General features: G+C 39.9%; 2 protein-coding genes across 2 annotated transcripts in view; one reads left to right on the forward strand and one right to left on the reverse strand.

The window, feature by feature from the left end:
- The window catches only part of LOC119912601 (zinc finger protein 2-like), a 746,717-nt gene that overhangs the window by 422,999 nt on the left and 306,219 nt on the right, over positions 1-17,499 (reverse strand). The window lies entirely within an intron of this gene.
- On the forward strand, positions 7,135-15,026 carry LOC119913336 (zinc finger protein 239-like). The gene is made up of 2 exons (XM_038732744.1): positions 7,135-7,174; positions 13,616-15,026. The coding sequence occupies exons 1-2, from the start codon at positions 7,135-7,137 to the stop codon at positions 14,218-14,220; spliced, it is 645 nt and encodes a 214-aa protein (XP_038588672.1). The 3' UTR covers positions 14,221-15,026.

A 17,499-nucleotide genomic window follows, 5' to 3' on the forward strand; every position in this document is an offset into this window, starting at 1 on the left:
GACTGTATTTATGTCAGAGGGTAACGCTTGTAAGGCTGGGAAAAACGGATAAAAAAACAAAAACTAAGCAAAGGTTTAAGGAGCTGCTTCTTCTACATGCGCAGCTGGTTGCCATAGCAATAATGTAGTCATTTCCTGATAATGTAATAACGCCCAATGATGTAATAAAAACTAATGTAATTATTTGCAATATGTAATAAAATGTCTTAACCAATAATGTTGTAATCTCTACCAATAATGTAATAAATTGTCACATTTACCTTATTTTCGCAGAACTGTAAAAATATCGTAATAACTTGTAGTAGTACGTCACCAATAATGTTAACATTTTTTTTGCAGAACCTGATAATGTAATAATTTCCAAAGAGTCATTATTTTCAATCACGTGTACTAACTTTATTGGTGGCATGTTATTACAATATTTGGAAATTATTACATTATCAGGTTCTGCAAAAACAATGTTAACGTTGACGTGGTCTTGTGTCTACAAAGTGTGACAGACTGAGCAGCCATGAGCAGCTGCTGCCAGACTCTCCGTGATTGACTCTTTGATCGTCACTAGAAACAAACTCATTGCATCGCAGTACGGAGGCTTGAGTTTAGACTCATTTATTACAGATGTGTTCCTCAAGGTCAAGAATGAAATATTGTTTCTCTGAGCTTCATGCATATTTTCTTGTTGTTTGTAGTTGAACATATTTTCTCCTTTTAGTGGAATTTTCATTTAATCTTTATTTTATATCTGTATTCACTATTTTTATTTTCTTTTGATTCTACTTTATTGTGTCAACACATATCAATGATACTTTTCTTATTATTTTCTTGTCTTGACAGTTTTTAACCTTTTTGTTATGTATATTCAATTTGATTCAAATCTATTTCTCAGAAAATTTTAATATCATTGAAAAGGTTTTTTTTTTTCTTGTAATGTTACTCAAAAGTGAAACTTTCATATATTCTAGATTCAATACCCATAAAGTTAAATATTTTAGACCTTTTGTTTTAATCTTGATGATTATGGCCTACAGTTTATGGAAATCCATACTGTAAAATCTTAGAATAAAGAATGTATAATATTTGTTGTTTTTTGTAATAATCTGGAGACTTAGAAGACTCAAGTCGTTTTCAATGTTCTCATTAAATTAGTCGACACAAAGAGAAGCTTTGACTCATCATTTTAAACTGGACGTTCAGTGAATTCTTCCATTCAACGGTATTTGTTGTGGGTTCAGAAAGGATCACAAATTCTCTCAGCATCTTCTAAATCCTGGTCGTGTACAAAGTTCTGATGTGGTTTGTGGCTGCACTATGGCACTGCAGAAAACAATGAAGGGATTGGAGAGGGTCCATAATGGACAATAAATGTCCCCCCATGATGATTACTGGCTAATACATTGATTAAGATTCCCTAGAGCCGGGCACTCTTGGATCGGTGTGAAGAACTGGGTCCAGCAATAGACAGACTATCCCGACAGAACCCGCCATCCCGGTACAAATACACAGGAGTTGCCGACAAATGCGTGTTTAATATAATCAACAATGTATGTCCACCTTTCTAAATTTGCAGCATTTTCTTTTGTTTGTGAACCCGCTGCATCAAACAATATGCGTTCACAAGCACCTTTATTTCTGTGTCAGAGAAAGTCTTTTTTTTTCTCTCCCCTGTAGATTAGGGGTGCAACAACTAATCGAAGTAGTCGACAAAATCGATTAATTAATTATCGATTTGTTCATGACGTCATCGGGCCATAGCGACACCGTCGGCTTAATAGAGTAAAGTTATGTGAACAGTAACGTTAAGTTACTAAAGCAACATCAGAGCTGCAGTAACACCTTCACATCCTGAAACCTCCAGAGTGTGGCAGTATTTCACTGTTCACTCAGCCAGAAAGGCCGTGAACTGCAGCAAAGCAGACAGTAGATGGATGTACCAGTGTCCCCGTTTTCTGCAGCTCCCACCTGATGTTGTTACAACAAAGAAATAATTTCCTTATTTTTTTGTGCTAGGTTTATTGATAGATATGTATAAATACAGATATGTATGTATATAAAGTAGTAACAGGAAACTGGTTTGAACTGCTCTGAGAGAAAAAACACAAAGTATGATCTCACATCACCAAGTGGTACGATGGGACAAACATCTCTTCAATGGCGATCTGTAAGTACGATCTGTTCTGTTCACATTTCAGTAACTACACAGTTAGCAGGTGAGCTGAGCTGGAGAAGAATGAAGGTGAGATACAGGATCAAACTGGCTGGAAAACTTAGTTAGACTTAACTTAGTTAAAATTATAAAAACAAAGACAGAAGAGTTTATTGATCAGTGAGGCCAAAACAAGCAATAAAGGACAGAGAGAGTCAGAAGTTACTGAGATTACAGAGAAATGTGACGAGCAAACAGGAAAGAAGATCATTAACAGTTTGTTCAGAAAATTTTCTCACTTCACTCTGATACAACCTTTAAGAGCAGGAAGTAAAATCAGCTTTAAGCTGGATGTTAAAGGCTTAATATGAGTTTACTGGAGTGAGCTGCAGTGTTGGACACTTTAAAAGTTATCTAAGAGGACCAGTCGTCCAGGATGTCCAGACGTACTAACTAACTTGGCATCGATTTGTAACTCATTGGGGGAAGCCACTTGGTGTCACTTATGAACACTAAAAGCTGGTGTAGGATACTTAAAAGAAATGTCAGAGAAAAGGCACAGTTGGGGGGATCTGTGTTTTCCGTGTCAACAAAAGGTCAACACTGATTTTTTTTTGTGAAGTTACTTGTTACATAACAAGTTACAAGAAGTTACTTGTGTTACATAAGTTATGGAACGCGAGTTACGTTTTTATCCCTAACCATGACCTTTTCATGGTTAGGGTCATGGTTTTTCCTGAGATTTAAGATCGTTTGATGTAAGCAGAAACCTGCTTTATACTTTTATCAAGACATTTTAGCCAGTGTTCTTCTTTATGCTGTGCTTTGCTGCGGAGGCAGCATTACTGAAATGAATAAACAGGATCAATACGTTGTTTAAAAAGACTGGCTCTGTGATTGGCCTGGCCCCTGACCCACTGGAGGTCATTATAGAAAAGAGAACAAGTGCCAAACAAAGAATGTCATGGAGCTTGTAGACCGACCACTCCACTGTGTCTTTAAGACACTTACTAATTCCTTTAGTGGCCGACTGAAGATTCCCGTAAGTAGTTTAGAGCCTAAACCTAAAAAATTGTGCCATTTCACAACATTGAACACTAGTGTTGTTTTTTTTAGTCTAACCGGACGTTGCATATTTATTACTGCTAACTTGACTGTGGAGCCCTACATGTCCAAAAATGACACAAAAGGTACCCAGGGCATTAAAAAGCAACAAGGGGTCTTGACCAAGCGTCTATATGTGACGAGTGAGAATGTGTTGCTACAGTTGTTGTGTCTGCAGTAAAACCTCAAACCAACCTGGTGTGATTTCTCTTTAGTTCTGACCTCACTGCTGTGCTCCTGGGTTCCTCACATCTGGGCCGGATCAGGATTCTGTTGCTATAAAGATGAATATAGTGATGCTGGGTAGAGAGGAGAGTCAAACAAAGCCTTTCAGCCTGAAGTGAAGTTACTCTTTAATGAAACCACCATCTTTACTGAACCTTTACTGAGAGCTGCTGAAAAACAAGTTCAACCTGCTGCAGCTGCCACTCGCAGATCATGCAGGAACACAAATGAGACACGCTGACGATGAAAAGTGTTTCTTCATCACGTTGATGAAAATGTGACCCTGCAGCTTTTTGTTTCTCTGTTTCACATCAGCGCTGCCTGAATGTAAGTTTTAGGAAGCAGCGTTGGTTCATGAGTTTCTGAAGTTTTTTTGAGACATAAACATGTTTCCACTGCTCGAGAACTCAGAGAACATATTTAAACCTGAGGCTGTGATTTACAACATGAAACATCTTTGAGTCTTTACTGTCTGCAAATGAAGGAACGAGCTGTAATGAAACCATCACAGAGGCTGCTTCAGGTTCAGGTTTTGGTTTCAGGGTTTCTCCTTTGTTGCACTTAAAGGGTTATTTAGTTTGGAAAAACATGCTAAAGATCATCAGTGTGTCATGTCAACCCTCCAGCCTCTCTGACTGTGAGTCCCAGCAGCTCTCAGCTGTTTGAAGAAGAGTCTGTCTCTCTGAGCTGTGAGGAGGACGACAGCTCTGCTGGATGGACGCTGAGGAGGAACACAACCAGAGGAACCAGGACTCTGGGGAAGATCAGCTGGTTCTTCCTGTTACATGAGCCAAATCTTCCCATGGGACAGTGGAGTTTACTGGTGTGAGTCCAGTAACACCATCAACATCACTGTCACTGGTAAGATCAGACTGTGGAGTTAGTGTTGATGAAGCTGTGTGTAAATGATGAAATGCTGTAGTTTGTCTCTGTGTTGAGGTGGACCAGTGATCCTGCAGAGTCCTGTCCTCCCTGTGATGGAGGGACATGATGTCACTCTGCACTGTAAAACAAAGACCCCTCCCTCCAACCTCCCAGCTGGTTTCTATAAAGATGGCTCCCTCATCAGGACTGAGCCTACAGGTCACATGACCATCCACCATGTTAACAAGTCTGATGAAGGCCTCTACAAGTGTAACATCAGCGGTCGTGGAGAGTCTCCATCTAGCTGGATCTCTGTCACAGGTGAGAGGTTACCTTTGATTTCAGGACTTATTTCACCTGACCAGGTGGATTCTCTCTACAGGTAAACCTACAACCACAGCCCCGCCCACCTCTGTAGCCCCGCCCCCGGCCTCAGTCCCCCTCCAGCTTGTGTTCAGACTGGTCTGCCACCTGGTGGTGTTCTGTCCATACTGCATCTCCACTGTCCTCATGGTGTGTTTATATCGACGCAGGCCCACAGGTAACACTCTGACTCATTCACTGACCTCACAATCAATCAATCAATCATCAGTCTCTCTCTGGTGTTGATCATTGAGTTGTCTCTAACAGAAGCTCTTTTTTCTTTTTTCTTTTTTCTAACCTGCTCTGACTTTAGGAAATGACCTGCCCGTCTCCATGGTGATGATCCCGCCGACCCAGGTTGCGGAGGGATTGGATGATGACTATGATGACGTCATCAGCTGATCAGAGATCAAAGTAGTTCACCCTGCTGATCATTACATGGTTCACTTTAAAAGAGACGTCAGTACAAACTGTTGTTTCTGTGAAGACCATCCAGAAACTGTTTGCAGCTCTCCTGGTTCTGTTTACACACCAGAACATTTTGGCAGATTCATCACTGACCGTGTTTATAAAGACTTTATTGTGGGAGAATGAGGTGTCCACAGGTAACACTCTGATTCATTCACTGACCTCACAATCAATCAATCAATCAATCAACCAATCATCAGACTCTCTTTGATGTTGATAATTGACAGTTGTCTCTAACAGAACTGATTGATGATCTACATTTTCTTTCTGACCTGCTCTGACTGCAGGAAATGACTCTGAATCATTCACTGGCCTTAAATCTTTATTTTAATTGTCCACAAATGTGGAAATTTGTCTTTGGCTTCACAGGCAGATTAAAAAAACAATAAACAAAAAAAACACAATAACTAACACAACATACACACAGACCATAATGGGTAGCAGTCCAGTAAACAAGGGGTGTACAGAGTCAGAAGCAATTTCTCTAACTCTTTGTTTCACCTGCGTTCTATTAATACATCCCAATTGTTTCTGCTCTTTCCCAATAATCTTAACAGCCAAATTTGTAATTCTGCACAATCTGTTTTTGTCCTTAACCCCCAAATTTCAAGTTCAAGTTAGAAGGCTTTCGATGAGACTTCAATAAACACTCTCTAGGCTATTCTTGCATATGTCGTATGAAATTATATCCAATTTCCGCAGAAAGTAGATACAGACGCTGCATTGCTTTTTAAAAATGTACTCTGTGTTGGCTGTAAAACTTAATTTACAATCAAACATGGTTCCTAAGTATTTAACCTCATCAACTATCTCAGCAGGCTTATCGTGAAGCACTGTTGTGTCTCATGATCACTATTGATTCCATTAATAGAGAGATTTGAAATGTTGACTGCTTAGCTGTGTCTCCCATCTGCATAAGACCAACTACCACCATGTCATCAGCATATTTATTCAATTGAGATGTTGGATTCACAATCTGCATTTTGTTTGTATATAAAGAGAACAAAACAGGTGAACGCACACAGCCTTAGGTGCTCCTGAAGTTAAGGTAACTGTATCAGAGAAAATACCACTACTGCACTTCACTCCCTGTGGCTGGTCCGTAAGGAACTCTTCAATGTGGCTGTTGGTGTTTATATCACAAGGTCGCTTAATCGGAGCACATTTCTGCATACAATTATCCAAAGCGACTTACAATTGCTATACATGTCAGAGGTCACACGCCTCTGGAGCAGCTGGGGTTAAGTGTCTTTCTCAGGGACACATTGGTGGATGTCACAGTGGGGGATTGAACCCAGTGGCGCATAATGCAGCGCTCTGTATGCCTCTGAAATGTTATCAAAACATTTATCTAAAGTGCGCGTGTGTCTCATCGGACAGTCAATGTCTGATGGAGCGTGGGGAGATGGCGTGCTAAATCACAGTTGTTAAAATCCCAGAGAATGAACACTGGCTGATCCGGTGACCGTAGGAGTGCAGTGTCTCAGCTATCATTTATCATGCAGCCTCCTGATGTTTTGGTCCAGGCACATATGTCAAGATGATTGGAATCTGTCCAAATTCCCGTGGCAGGTAAATGAGACCGTCAGAATTTCATAGTCCGGGGTACAGATCTGTTCATGGATATACGTAGTCCTCCGGCAATTGATTTATTTGACAGTTGTTCATCTCTGTCTGCCCTAATTATTGCGTAACCTTCAACAGAGAGTGTTGCTTCTGGTTTAAGCCAGGTCTCCATTAAGCATTTAAAATTACAAAATTTTAAATATTCTTCAAACTTCAGTCTTGCTCTGAGCTCCTCAATTTTATTACTAAGAGAGACCAGAGTTTCACAGGTTGCCACTGGTGTCCTCTTCCACTCCTCTATGACGGCATCACGGAGCTGGCGGATGTTGGAGACCTTGCGCTCCTCCACCTTTCGTTTGAGGAGGCCCCACAGATGCTCAGTAGGGTTTAGGTCTGGAGACATGCTTGGTCAGTCCATCACCTTTACGCTTCTTCAGCAAGGTAGTTGTCATGTTGGAATACTGCCCTGCGGCCCAGTCTGCTCTCTCTCTTTTTGTCTGCTGTTCCTGTCTGTCTCTACTGCAGAGTTAATTACAAACCAGACATTTGTGTGTCACTGTTTTCTTCCTACCTCTACCTCCCTGTCTCTGTCAGGCCTACAGCAGCACCCTACCTCACAGCACTGGTACTGGAAGACCGGGTGTCTCTGGCTCTACTGATTCCAGCAACATCCTAGTTCACGAACACAGTATAGGATGTAACCATTGCAAGAAAATGTTTTCTCACACACTGCTCTCAACATTGGAATACACATGAATGGAGACAAGTAAGTCTGGTAAATGGCAGATGTAGAAAGGATTATGGTTTTCTGTTCTGACAAAAGTAACTTTACTGACAAATATATTATGTTAAACTCTCTCGGATGACGTGTTTAATTTTGACTGAATGTCCAAATTTAAGTAACCTAATCGAGTTGGTCAGCCCATCTCAGGACCGGGCCAGCCGTAGCCAACTGGGCCAAATGCTTAATATATTTATTACTATAATATTATTTGGCATATTAGTATTATAGATAACCATAGTAAACAAAAAGCAAGTGTTAAAACCCAATCGACACAGTTGTCCTATAAAAAATATTTATTTATATATTTGTGTTTCCCACAGTATGTTTATATTTCTAGCATCTTTGGTTATTTCTTGTTTAACCATTTTAATTCTACTTCATTCTCCACATTTATTTTAGTGTTTACTCACTAGTCTACTTGAACCTGCTCTCTTTGCCTTCAGCTCTAATATTCCGTAACACAGCGGCTTGCCTTACCTCTTTCTTTTTCTCTCTCCCTGTATTGGTGGGCCCTCCCTAGACTTTCTCCATCAGCAGTGGGCTGTTTTATAAAGTGGCCAAAAAGACAGAGCACTCGCAATTTCCACCTGCGATTCTGTTTTCAGCCGCAGGTGCGCGGAGGAGGTTTGTTAACGAGGAAGACTATTGAAACCGAAAACCAACGTTGTACCCAGATACACCTGCACCGGTGTGTTACCTGTTGCTTTACCCGTTGCTTTACCTGCAAGGACTTGTTTTTGCTCATTTCTTTTCTCCCAGATGAGCTCATTTTCATGGTCTTAGGTAATGTTCCTCGTTTACACTCCTTTTAACAAACTCCTCATAAACCTAATTGTTCTTTTCATCGCTGAAAAGGAAAAATCTAGTAAAATTGCAAGAAAGATGTGTAGAGATATCCAGGCAATTAATCTTCTATGGCCTTTTTGCCTAAGTAGTACACACGATGGCCCGTTAAGTGAACAAACAGCTTTACTGTCATGTTAATGATGTGTTTGGACTCTCTTAGCTGCCGAGAGAAGCAGCAGATGTTTGTGAACAAACTGTCTGTTTCATCTGATTTCACCATTTAAACAGTAACCGTAATATAGCTACTCCTTTGTGGCCCGGGGAGAAAGTCCCAGACTCCCTTCAACAATCCTGCAGTTTAGTGACTTGTTGAGTTAGAGGACACTTTAGAAACTTTGTGAAACGCTGTCTACGACAAACTCTTAATGATTCTGCCTTCTTGTAAATTCAACATTAAATGTGACACATGAAGTTATTTCTGTCTTTGTTGTACAAAAATTCAGCAGGATATTTTCATGAGCCTCTGATGTGATAATAACAAGCGCTTCATTAAAACTCTGCTCTGTGTGAAGCACACTCCCTCATACACATCAAATATGATCAGCTGGTTTCAGGAAACCAACTAACTAAACTTCATCTTCTGCCTGAAATCAAGGAGCCATGTTTCTAAACGGCCGTAGCGACAGTAACTAAGGGGCGGGGCGAGTGACATCGCGAGAACACTCCGCGGGATCCCGCAGCGCTCCTGTATCTCAGCCTGAAGAGCTCCGAGACCAGAATCCAGACTCAGTCCAGGACAACACGGTCCACCAGTCACAGCGGAGACCTGCAGGACGATGGAGAACCAGAACCCGGACCGCAGGAGCCAAACAGCAGCCTCGTGCTCTGATAGCGCCGATGTTCAGGTCAGTGTTCATGACTTCATCACGAGACTAAAGACACGAGGAAGAGTCTCGAGGGTCCGTGTATCATCCGTTCATTCTGTTGTTAGAGATCAGAGCCTGAAAACCCGCTCCAGGGTTTGTGTTGACGTGGTTTGATTTCCAAAGTGTCTCCGTGGTTCCTGTTTTCATCTTGAAGAGAGGAAGCTGAAAGAAAAACTCACGAGCGTTTTTCTTTTCTTTGTGCTGTGAGTTTCCCGCGTTGCGCATGCGCGGTGCAGCCCGTGTTGTGTCGGGAGCGCGCAGCAGAAACAATTCTGGTGAAAAGTGAAGCAGAGTCATTATATTTCCTCGTGTGTTGGTGAGTTTATCACAGTGACAAACAGTCTGCCTGCGTTATTATTCTCTGAATGACCTGAGACAGGAACGAACATGAGCTGCAGTTACTTCAGCTGTTTCTGAAGTTACACAACAATTTATTTATTTTATCAGTTACATGCTTTCAATGGTAATCTAATACAACCTGCACAACAGCTTGATCAAAATGTGTGACAATCAGTAATCCTGTTAAATAATAGTGATCTCAAGTTTGACCAAAACAATCCTGATTGTGATCATTACCATAATCAAGCAGCTGTAGCTGCCATATAATGCAGTGGGTTTGATGACTGACCTGAATATTTTATTACAGCAGGCTGTAACTGGTGGTTGAATGTTTATATTGATCTCTTGATACCATAGAAAGCCCCTTTATGCCCTGTCTTTCACAGCCAAGCAAAAATTTCCTCACATTTCAATGATTTGTTTGACACATTGCTGTGAAGCTGGTTTTGTTTCTCTTCTGGAAAATGAACATGATTTTGGGTTGGTTGATTGTTAGGGTCCAGATTGACAGGAGTTTGTGTGTTGCTGTAACCGCCCCACTTCAAGTTATTTTATGTCCCTTCTAGTTTATCATTGTGATCTGGTTGGAAATCTGTGACACGACCCCCATAAGGTTTTTTTTAAGACAAAGACCCCCCGATCTGCACATCACTAGAACCCACCTATGCAGCACATCTTACTGAGTATTGTGCACATTAAATAGCAGTGAAAGTAACGCAAAAGCAATTTGCAATTTGCAATTTTGACACTTCAATTATCAGAAAAATTACAAAAATCTAATGTTTTTCTAAAGTTAAAGGTGAGTACATATATGGGAGAGGTCCTGTATTTATATGGTATGCTTTTATGCTTCAACCTTTTGTGTGTAAAAAAAAAAAAAATTACAACTTACATTTATGAAGAAGACAAAGATTTGTTACAAATCACATGACTGTGAGAACAGCGAACTTTTACAAGTGACGAACTGTATTGTTCTGCATAACAACAAGGAGACAGTATATCATTGGGGTTTTTTGGGGGGCGGGGTTGTTTTTATTCAGTGTCCCATGCTTCAGACATGAATAAATCAGTTCAGTTCAACTTTTAGACTCCGAGTCTATTAGATAAACATGCAACATTATAGACCCACAACACATCTTAAAATAAAAAAAGGACAAACAAAATTTGAATTAAACATTTGCGCTTTTTTAAACTAAAAGGTAACAACAACTGACTAGATAATATAGGATTATTGTCATCACTAAACTGAAGTGGAAACAGCTTCACTGCAGCACAACAGCTGTCCAAGAATAGCGAAGCAGCACAAACACGTGAAACGAAAGTATCTCGCAGCACTTTGTCTAGACGGCAGCACCGCAAATCATTTTACTTTTGTTGCCACATAAGCACGGCACATCTTCAGCACTAGGACACGTAGTATTTCTTCATTGCCTTCATGTTGAAAGTAATTTCTGCCCGCTGCTGTCATGGAAACGTAACGTTACACCGCGAGTCATGTAACGATCAGCTGTTTCATATCGAGTCCTTTCAGGTGTTCACTGATTCAGAAATACATTTTATTATCATACTGCATTACTTAATATTGAAATTAATCCATGGCAGAAACATTTAAAGTTTTAAGTAAAGTAGCCTAATTAATGTCTGTTATTGTTATTATCACAACACATCAGTGACGTGGAAATTTGATTCATTTTAAGATTTGCTGCAATTGTCGTTATTCTAATGTAATTCATCTGGATGATTGAATAAAATATAGATTTATTGATAAGACATGTTTTTGGTATTTATTTTGGTTAAATTGGTTTGTTAATCGAGTAATAGGCAACTTTTCTTTCTTTGATGTCTGTGGAACATATGCTGTGTTCCAGATATCCAACCGACCTCAAAGCGTTTCAGGTGCATGACGCTAAATGTAAATCAGTGTAAATGTCATCAGTTGGTAATCAAAAGCTTGGGTACAGAAGATGACTTTCAGAGATTGTTTACCATCACCAGCTACCTAATAACATTTACAATGTGTGCTTCCATGGGAGCTGCCATTGTTGTGCGACGTCATTCGGCAGCTGCTCGTGAAGTTGGGTATTTAATTTTTCCTCTAACTTCACAAGTAGTAGTGTAGTTTTACAGTACTTTTCTAGGAGGTCGGAAATTTCCCTGTTCTGAGTTGCCTGGAATGGAGCAAGAGCCCACAAGGTTCAAGCTTGACTAATGCATTAGCACCTGTGACAACCAACTGTAGGTGTGTTTCCACAGAGGGGTCTAGAGTGGCACTGACCTCTATAGGAACTTGATTTGCAACTTTTTCTGGTTGACATGATTGCTGTTTTGAAAACTTCTTTGGAATTACTTTAAAATCTTTTCAAAATTGTGTTTTGCCCTATTTGGCATGATTTCCAAAGTGTTTTTTAGTCCTCTACAAAATCGCAAAGCATCCGTATTTATATTTCCGTAATAATACATTAATTTTATGAAAAATCACGTGGTGCGACAATCAACAAACAACCACTTTGGGACTTTTATGTTGAAATCCATTAGAAGACAGGAAGTTGAATAATGTACCATTTGCCAAGGACCCATTGAAACAGGAAGTATGTTTGTAACTCTCTCAAATCTGGAAAAATTTAAAATAGTAACAGCTGGTATGTAGTTGTCACTTTTGGATATCATGTGGTATGACCTCAGAAAAACAATATATTTCTACGTTGTCTATGAAGATTCTCAGTCATCCAGGTCATAGTTATCCAACGAAGGTTAAAATGAAGGGCAACTGGACTTGGTTGAAGCTACTGGAAGACGTTTCGTCCCTTATCCAAAGGACTTCTTCAGTTCTGACTGACTGGCAGGGAAACTCAGCTACTTAACCTCAGTGGGGTCCAATGCAGTGAGGAATGCACAGACCTGTATATTGGGGAGACTAAACAACCACTACACAAACGCATGGCTCAACACAGAAGGGCCAACTCCTCAGGTCAAGACTCTGCTGTCTACTTACATCTGAAGGACAGAGGACACTCGTTTGAGGACCACCAGGTGCACATTTTAGACAGAGAAGATGGATGGTTTGAAAGAGGTGTCAAGGAAGCATCTACACCAGGGTTGAGAAGCCGTCATTGAACAGGGGAGGGGTCTACGCCACCACTTATCCCCCACTTACAATGCTGTCCTTTCATCACTTCCCAGGAAACTCAACAAACGTAACCTATTGGCCTCAGGTGAAGATACCAACCATGGTCGTTCAGTCTTGGCCACAGGTAGTCTTAACGACTGTAACGACACTAACGAACCAGCGGTATCGATGACCCGGGATAACGACCCCACTGAGGTTAAGTAGCTGAGTTTCCCTGCCAGTCAGTCAGAACTGAAGAAGTCCTTTGGATAAGGGACGAAACGTCTTCCAGTAGCTTCAACCAAGTCCAGTTGCCTTCATTTTAACCTTTGTTGGATAATATATTTCTACCAATATTTGTTTTGATTATAAATTCCATGGAGTCCTTTTTTAAGGAAGCTAGCTTGTTTTGTTCAGGTGGCCTTTTCTCTGCCTGTAAATTTTGACTAAATTTAGAAAATATCATGTGGTGCGACCAAATATCATGCGACTGTTGAAAAGTGGTTTCCATGATTGCCAATTTAGTTTTTGTCCTTTTTATATCTTATTATTATTATTATTATATCCTTTTATTGTAGTATAATTTGGAATAGATTTTTCTGCAATTCAGATTCAACAACCCCAATTCCAGTGAAGTTGGGACGTTGTGTAAAACGTAAATAAAACCAGAATACATTCACTTGCAAATCCTTTTCAACCTATATTCAATTTAATACACTATAAAGGCCAGATATTTAATGTTCAAACTGATTAACTTTATTGTTTTTGGCACATATTCACTCACTTTAAATTTGATGCCTGCAACACTTTAAAAAAAAAAAAGCTGCACAAAAAACTACTTTATCTTAGGTTTACACTGGTCTAATTAGTGTCAACTGCTTCTAGATAGCTCGCTCCACCATGACCTCTCACTGTCTTTCTCTCTTTGTCTGTTGCTATAGAACGGAGGGGACTCAAACGTCACAGCTGTCAGCACTGTGACAAATCCTTCACAAGATCTGGATCTTTAAAGGTTCATCAGAGAGTTCACACTGGAGAGAAACCGTACAGCTGTGACCAGTGTGGGATAAATTTCGCTAGATCAGGTGAACTAAAAAAACACCAACGTGTTCACACTGGAGAGAAACCGTACAGGTGTGTGCAGTGTGGGAAAAGATTCTCTCAATCAAGTACCCTTCAAAAACATCTACGTATTCACACTGGAGAGAAACCTTACAGCTGTGGGCAGTGTGGAAAAAGTTTCACTACATCCAGTACTCTAGTAAAACACAGACTTGTTCACTCCGGAGAGAAACCGTACCGGTGTGAACAGTGCGGGAAAGCTTTCACTGCATCAGGTAACCTAAAACTCCATCAACATGTTCACACCGGCAAGAAACCGTACTGTTGTGAACAATGTGGGAAACGTTTCTCTCAATTAGGTGGCCTAGAAACACACAGACGTCTTCACACCGGTGAGAAACCGCACTGGTGTGAAACATGTGGGAAAACCTTTACTAATCTTAGTAGCCTTAAACACCACCAACGTCAACATCACGCTGCTTAGTTTTGGGAAAAGAGCCAAGCGAGCTGTTTCCTCCTGCCTCCTACTCATGCTGTCTCTGTAATAAGCCTGAATGTAAACCTCTTCTAGAAAAATCCAGTGCTGGTTTGAATGGACCTCTGTGCACTAACTCAGTCCTCAAAGGCTGATAAGACTGGGGCCAATCTGGTGGAGCAGCAACTGTTCCAGTAGGGTCTGAGCTGCTTGTATCTGGCGGCGCTCATACTGGCTGTGGATCAATAGTGTTTGTACTGGCTGACCAGCATCTACTCTGCTGACAAACTGAAGCATAGCCCTTGTCAATTCTTTATATATATATACTGGATTTATATTAATGTTCTCAGCAGCATCTGGCCCTTTCAAACTGGCTCCCCCTAGTTTTCAAATGTAAAATACTATGTATACTTTGCCATGACTGAATATGTGATGCTTATTAAATGAAGTATGTCCAAATTAAACAGTCTGCCCTGCTAATCAACATTTTAATCACTGTCAATCCACTATTTTCCATCTTGCATTAGTCCAGAGTTGTAACTAAACATCAACTGAGAAACAGATGATCAGATGAGGAGTAACTGCACAATAACTTAACATCAGGCTGCTGTTATGGGCCGACATCAGACTTTGAGAGGCGAGAACAAGTTTACCTGACTGCTGTTTCTGAAAGTCACTCTCATTGAGTTTTCTTTCTCTTTTTGTGCACATCCTCTCATCGACGTTTCAGAATGGTTATAACATGTTGTTTCACGTTAACAAAGAGTTTAATTTTCAAAGTGTTCGCGGATGTTGCAGATGTATTGTTGCTAACAAACGCGGAGCCCTAAAAGTCCAAAATTTACTCCAAAGGCGTGGTGGGAGCGAGGGTCTCGGTGTAGGTCAAAGTTCAGACAAGAATACGGGATTTGAACAAGAAGACGATAACATGAATTAATGGCGCAGCAGAGGCAGCTAGTTGGTAACCACAGGTCACACAAAAAAGGTTGAAAGCATAAAAGCATACCATATCCATACAGGACCTCTTCCATATATGTACTCACCTTTTAACTTTAAAAAAACATTTCTACCAATATTTGTTTTGATTATAAAGTTACTGGAGTCCTTTTTGTAGGAACCTAGCCTGTTTTGTTTAGGTGGCCTATTCTCTGCCTGTAAATTTTGACTAAATTAGAAAATATCATGTGGTGCGACTGTTGAAAAGTGTTTTCCATGATTGGCAATTTAGTTTTTGTCCTTTTTTTTATTTTTTTTTATTTTTATTTTATTTTTATATCCAATTTATGGACTTTTACATTTAAAGTACTTTTATTGTAGTATAATTTGGAATAGATTTTTCTGCTATTTGACACACTTTTTCTTATATTTCAGAAACAACAAATTGTTTTTAGTCTTTGTACAATATCATGAGAAAATGCAAAAGAAATATTTATTTAGAGCTTGTAAATTGAAATTGTTGAAGTTGAACATGGGGTGGTGATGGTACAGTGGATAAGACACATGCCTTTGGTGTGAGAGACCTGGGTTTGAATCCACTGTGAGACACCAAGAGGCGTGCAACCTCTGACGTATATAACAATTGTAAATCGCTTTGGATAAAAGCGTCAGCTAAATGATTTTTTTATTTTTTTTAGTGATGTGGGACAAAAATGTTATTCCTTGCAGCTGAATAATCTTATCTTTAAAAATAAGCATTTTATTAATGTTTGTTTTCTATAAAGATCAATGCCCACATTGTTTTATTCTGTTTTCTTCTATTGTGTTTGTAGACATCCTCAATAAAAAGATGCATTAATCATGCTTGATTTGTTCTTGTTTTTCTATTTGTGCCTGAAAGTGCGAACGTACTTATTTGTCGCCATTGTTGGGAGTAATGTGTTACAAAAGTAATGCAATTACATTTATGTCTTGCCTTTTGCTGTAACACAGTAGTATCACGCATTACTAAATAAAAATCGGTAATATTATACCCGTTACAATATCAGTAACGGATGTTACAAACACATTTTAACCTGGTGTTTTGTTTTTTCAATAGTTCACCTACACAGATGACAAACATTTCAGCAGCACAAAAAACAAATCCATGAGTGAAAGAGTAGAGTTATTTGCTGTTGCGGGAATCAGACAGTTGAAATTGTAGGCAGGGTGCAAACTAAAGGGGAGCTCGGCTCTCCTTAACAAGAAGGTAGCTCCCCTCATGTGTAAATTGATTTTTTTTTTTTTTTTATAGACTGTTTTGTGCTTTAATAAATTACTTTCCTGATCAGAGAGGCTGCTGTCAGTTCATCCTGAGCGATCGAGTCGGGAGATTAAAATAAACAATGACATTATGCTGCTGTACTTTGTGTGTAAATACACACAGCGTCTTTCTTAATGGGGACATGATTCATCCTAATTCACCCATCTACCCCCACCCACCCGCTACTTATCAGGTTATTTTATGACTAAGAGCCACCCGATCTGCGGATATAACTCTGCATATCACGAAAACCCACCTATTCAGTCACATCTTACTATCTGGATAATACACACATTAAATAGCAATTAAAGTAACTCAAGAGTAACGCAAAGTTAGTGTAAAGCATTACAATTCAGAGAAAGTAATATTGTAATATAACTAATTACTTTCAAATGGCAGTAACTAGTAATCTATCAGAGATGGGGACTCGGACTCGAGTGCGACTTAAGTCGCGCACACACACAGTGACTTCAGACTCTACTTGAGACGTGTCCTCAAAAGACTTCAGACTCGACTCGGACTCAAACGATGTTTATTTTTAGGAAACGTCTGATGAGCTTGCTGTTATTCCCCTCCCTGCGTTTCCTATAACCTGCCTACGTAACACGTAGGATCAGCTGTGCGCGGCCACACGTGGGAGAGGACAACCCGGCAGCTGCTCCGCCATTCATCATAAACTTTGGCTTTAAAACTTCATAAAACAAGACCAAAGAAAGACGCGCTGAACGTAAATAGGTTAGAAACCTGAGGTTAGTAAACCTGTTTCTCAGCATTGGCCATCTAACGTTAGCTTGCTTCTTGCTTTATCTACAACCTATGAGAGGTTAACTCCGACTGTCATTTGTTATGAATATTGGATAAGCGTGTGTTTACTTGCCAAACTTGTGGCAGTTCATTAATGTAATTATTTACATCCCTCTGGCTGCCATCACATAAATTATTACCGCTGGCTGGAAAGAGGTTATAGGTTTATTGTTGATCATGTAACCTACAGTTTTATGTAGTTATAACTTACACTGGGTTTGAGAGTCTGGGGAGTGTGTTGACTT

Source organism: Micropterus salmoides, unplaced genomic scaffold, assembly GCF_014851395.1.
Source record: "Micropterus salmoides isolate LMB-PRFRI ecotype aquatic unplaced genomic scaffold, ASM1485139v1 Ms_hic_scaffold_2, whole genome shotgun sequence".
Taxonomy (NCBI): domain Eukaryota; kingdom Metazoa; phylum Chordata; class Actinopteri; order Centrarchiformes; family Centrarchidae; genus Micropterus; species Micropterus salmoides.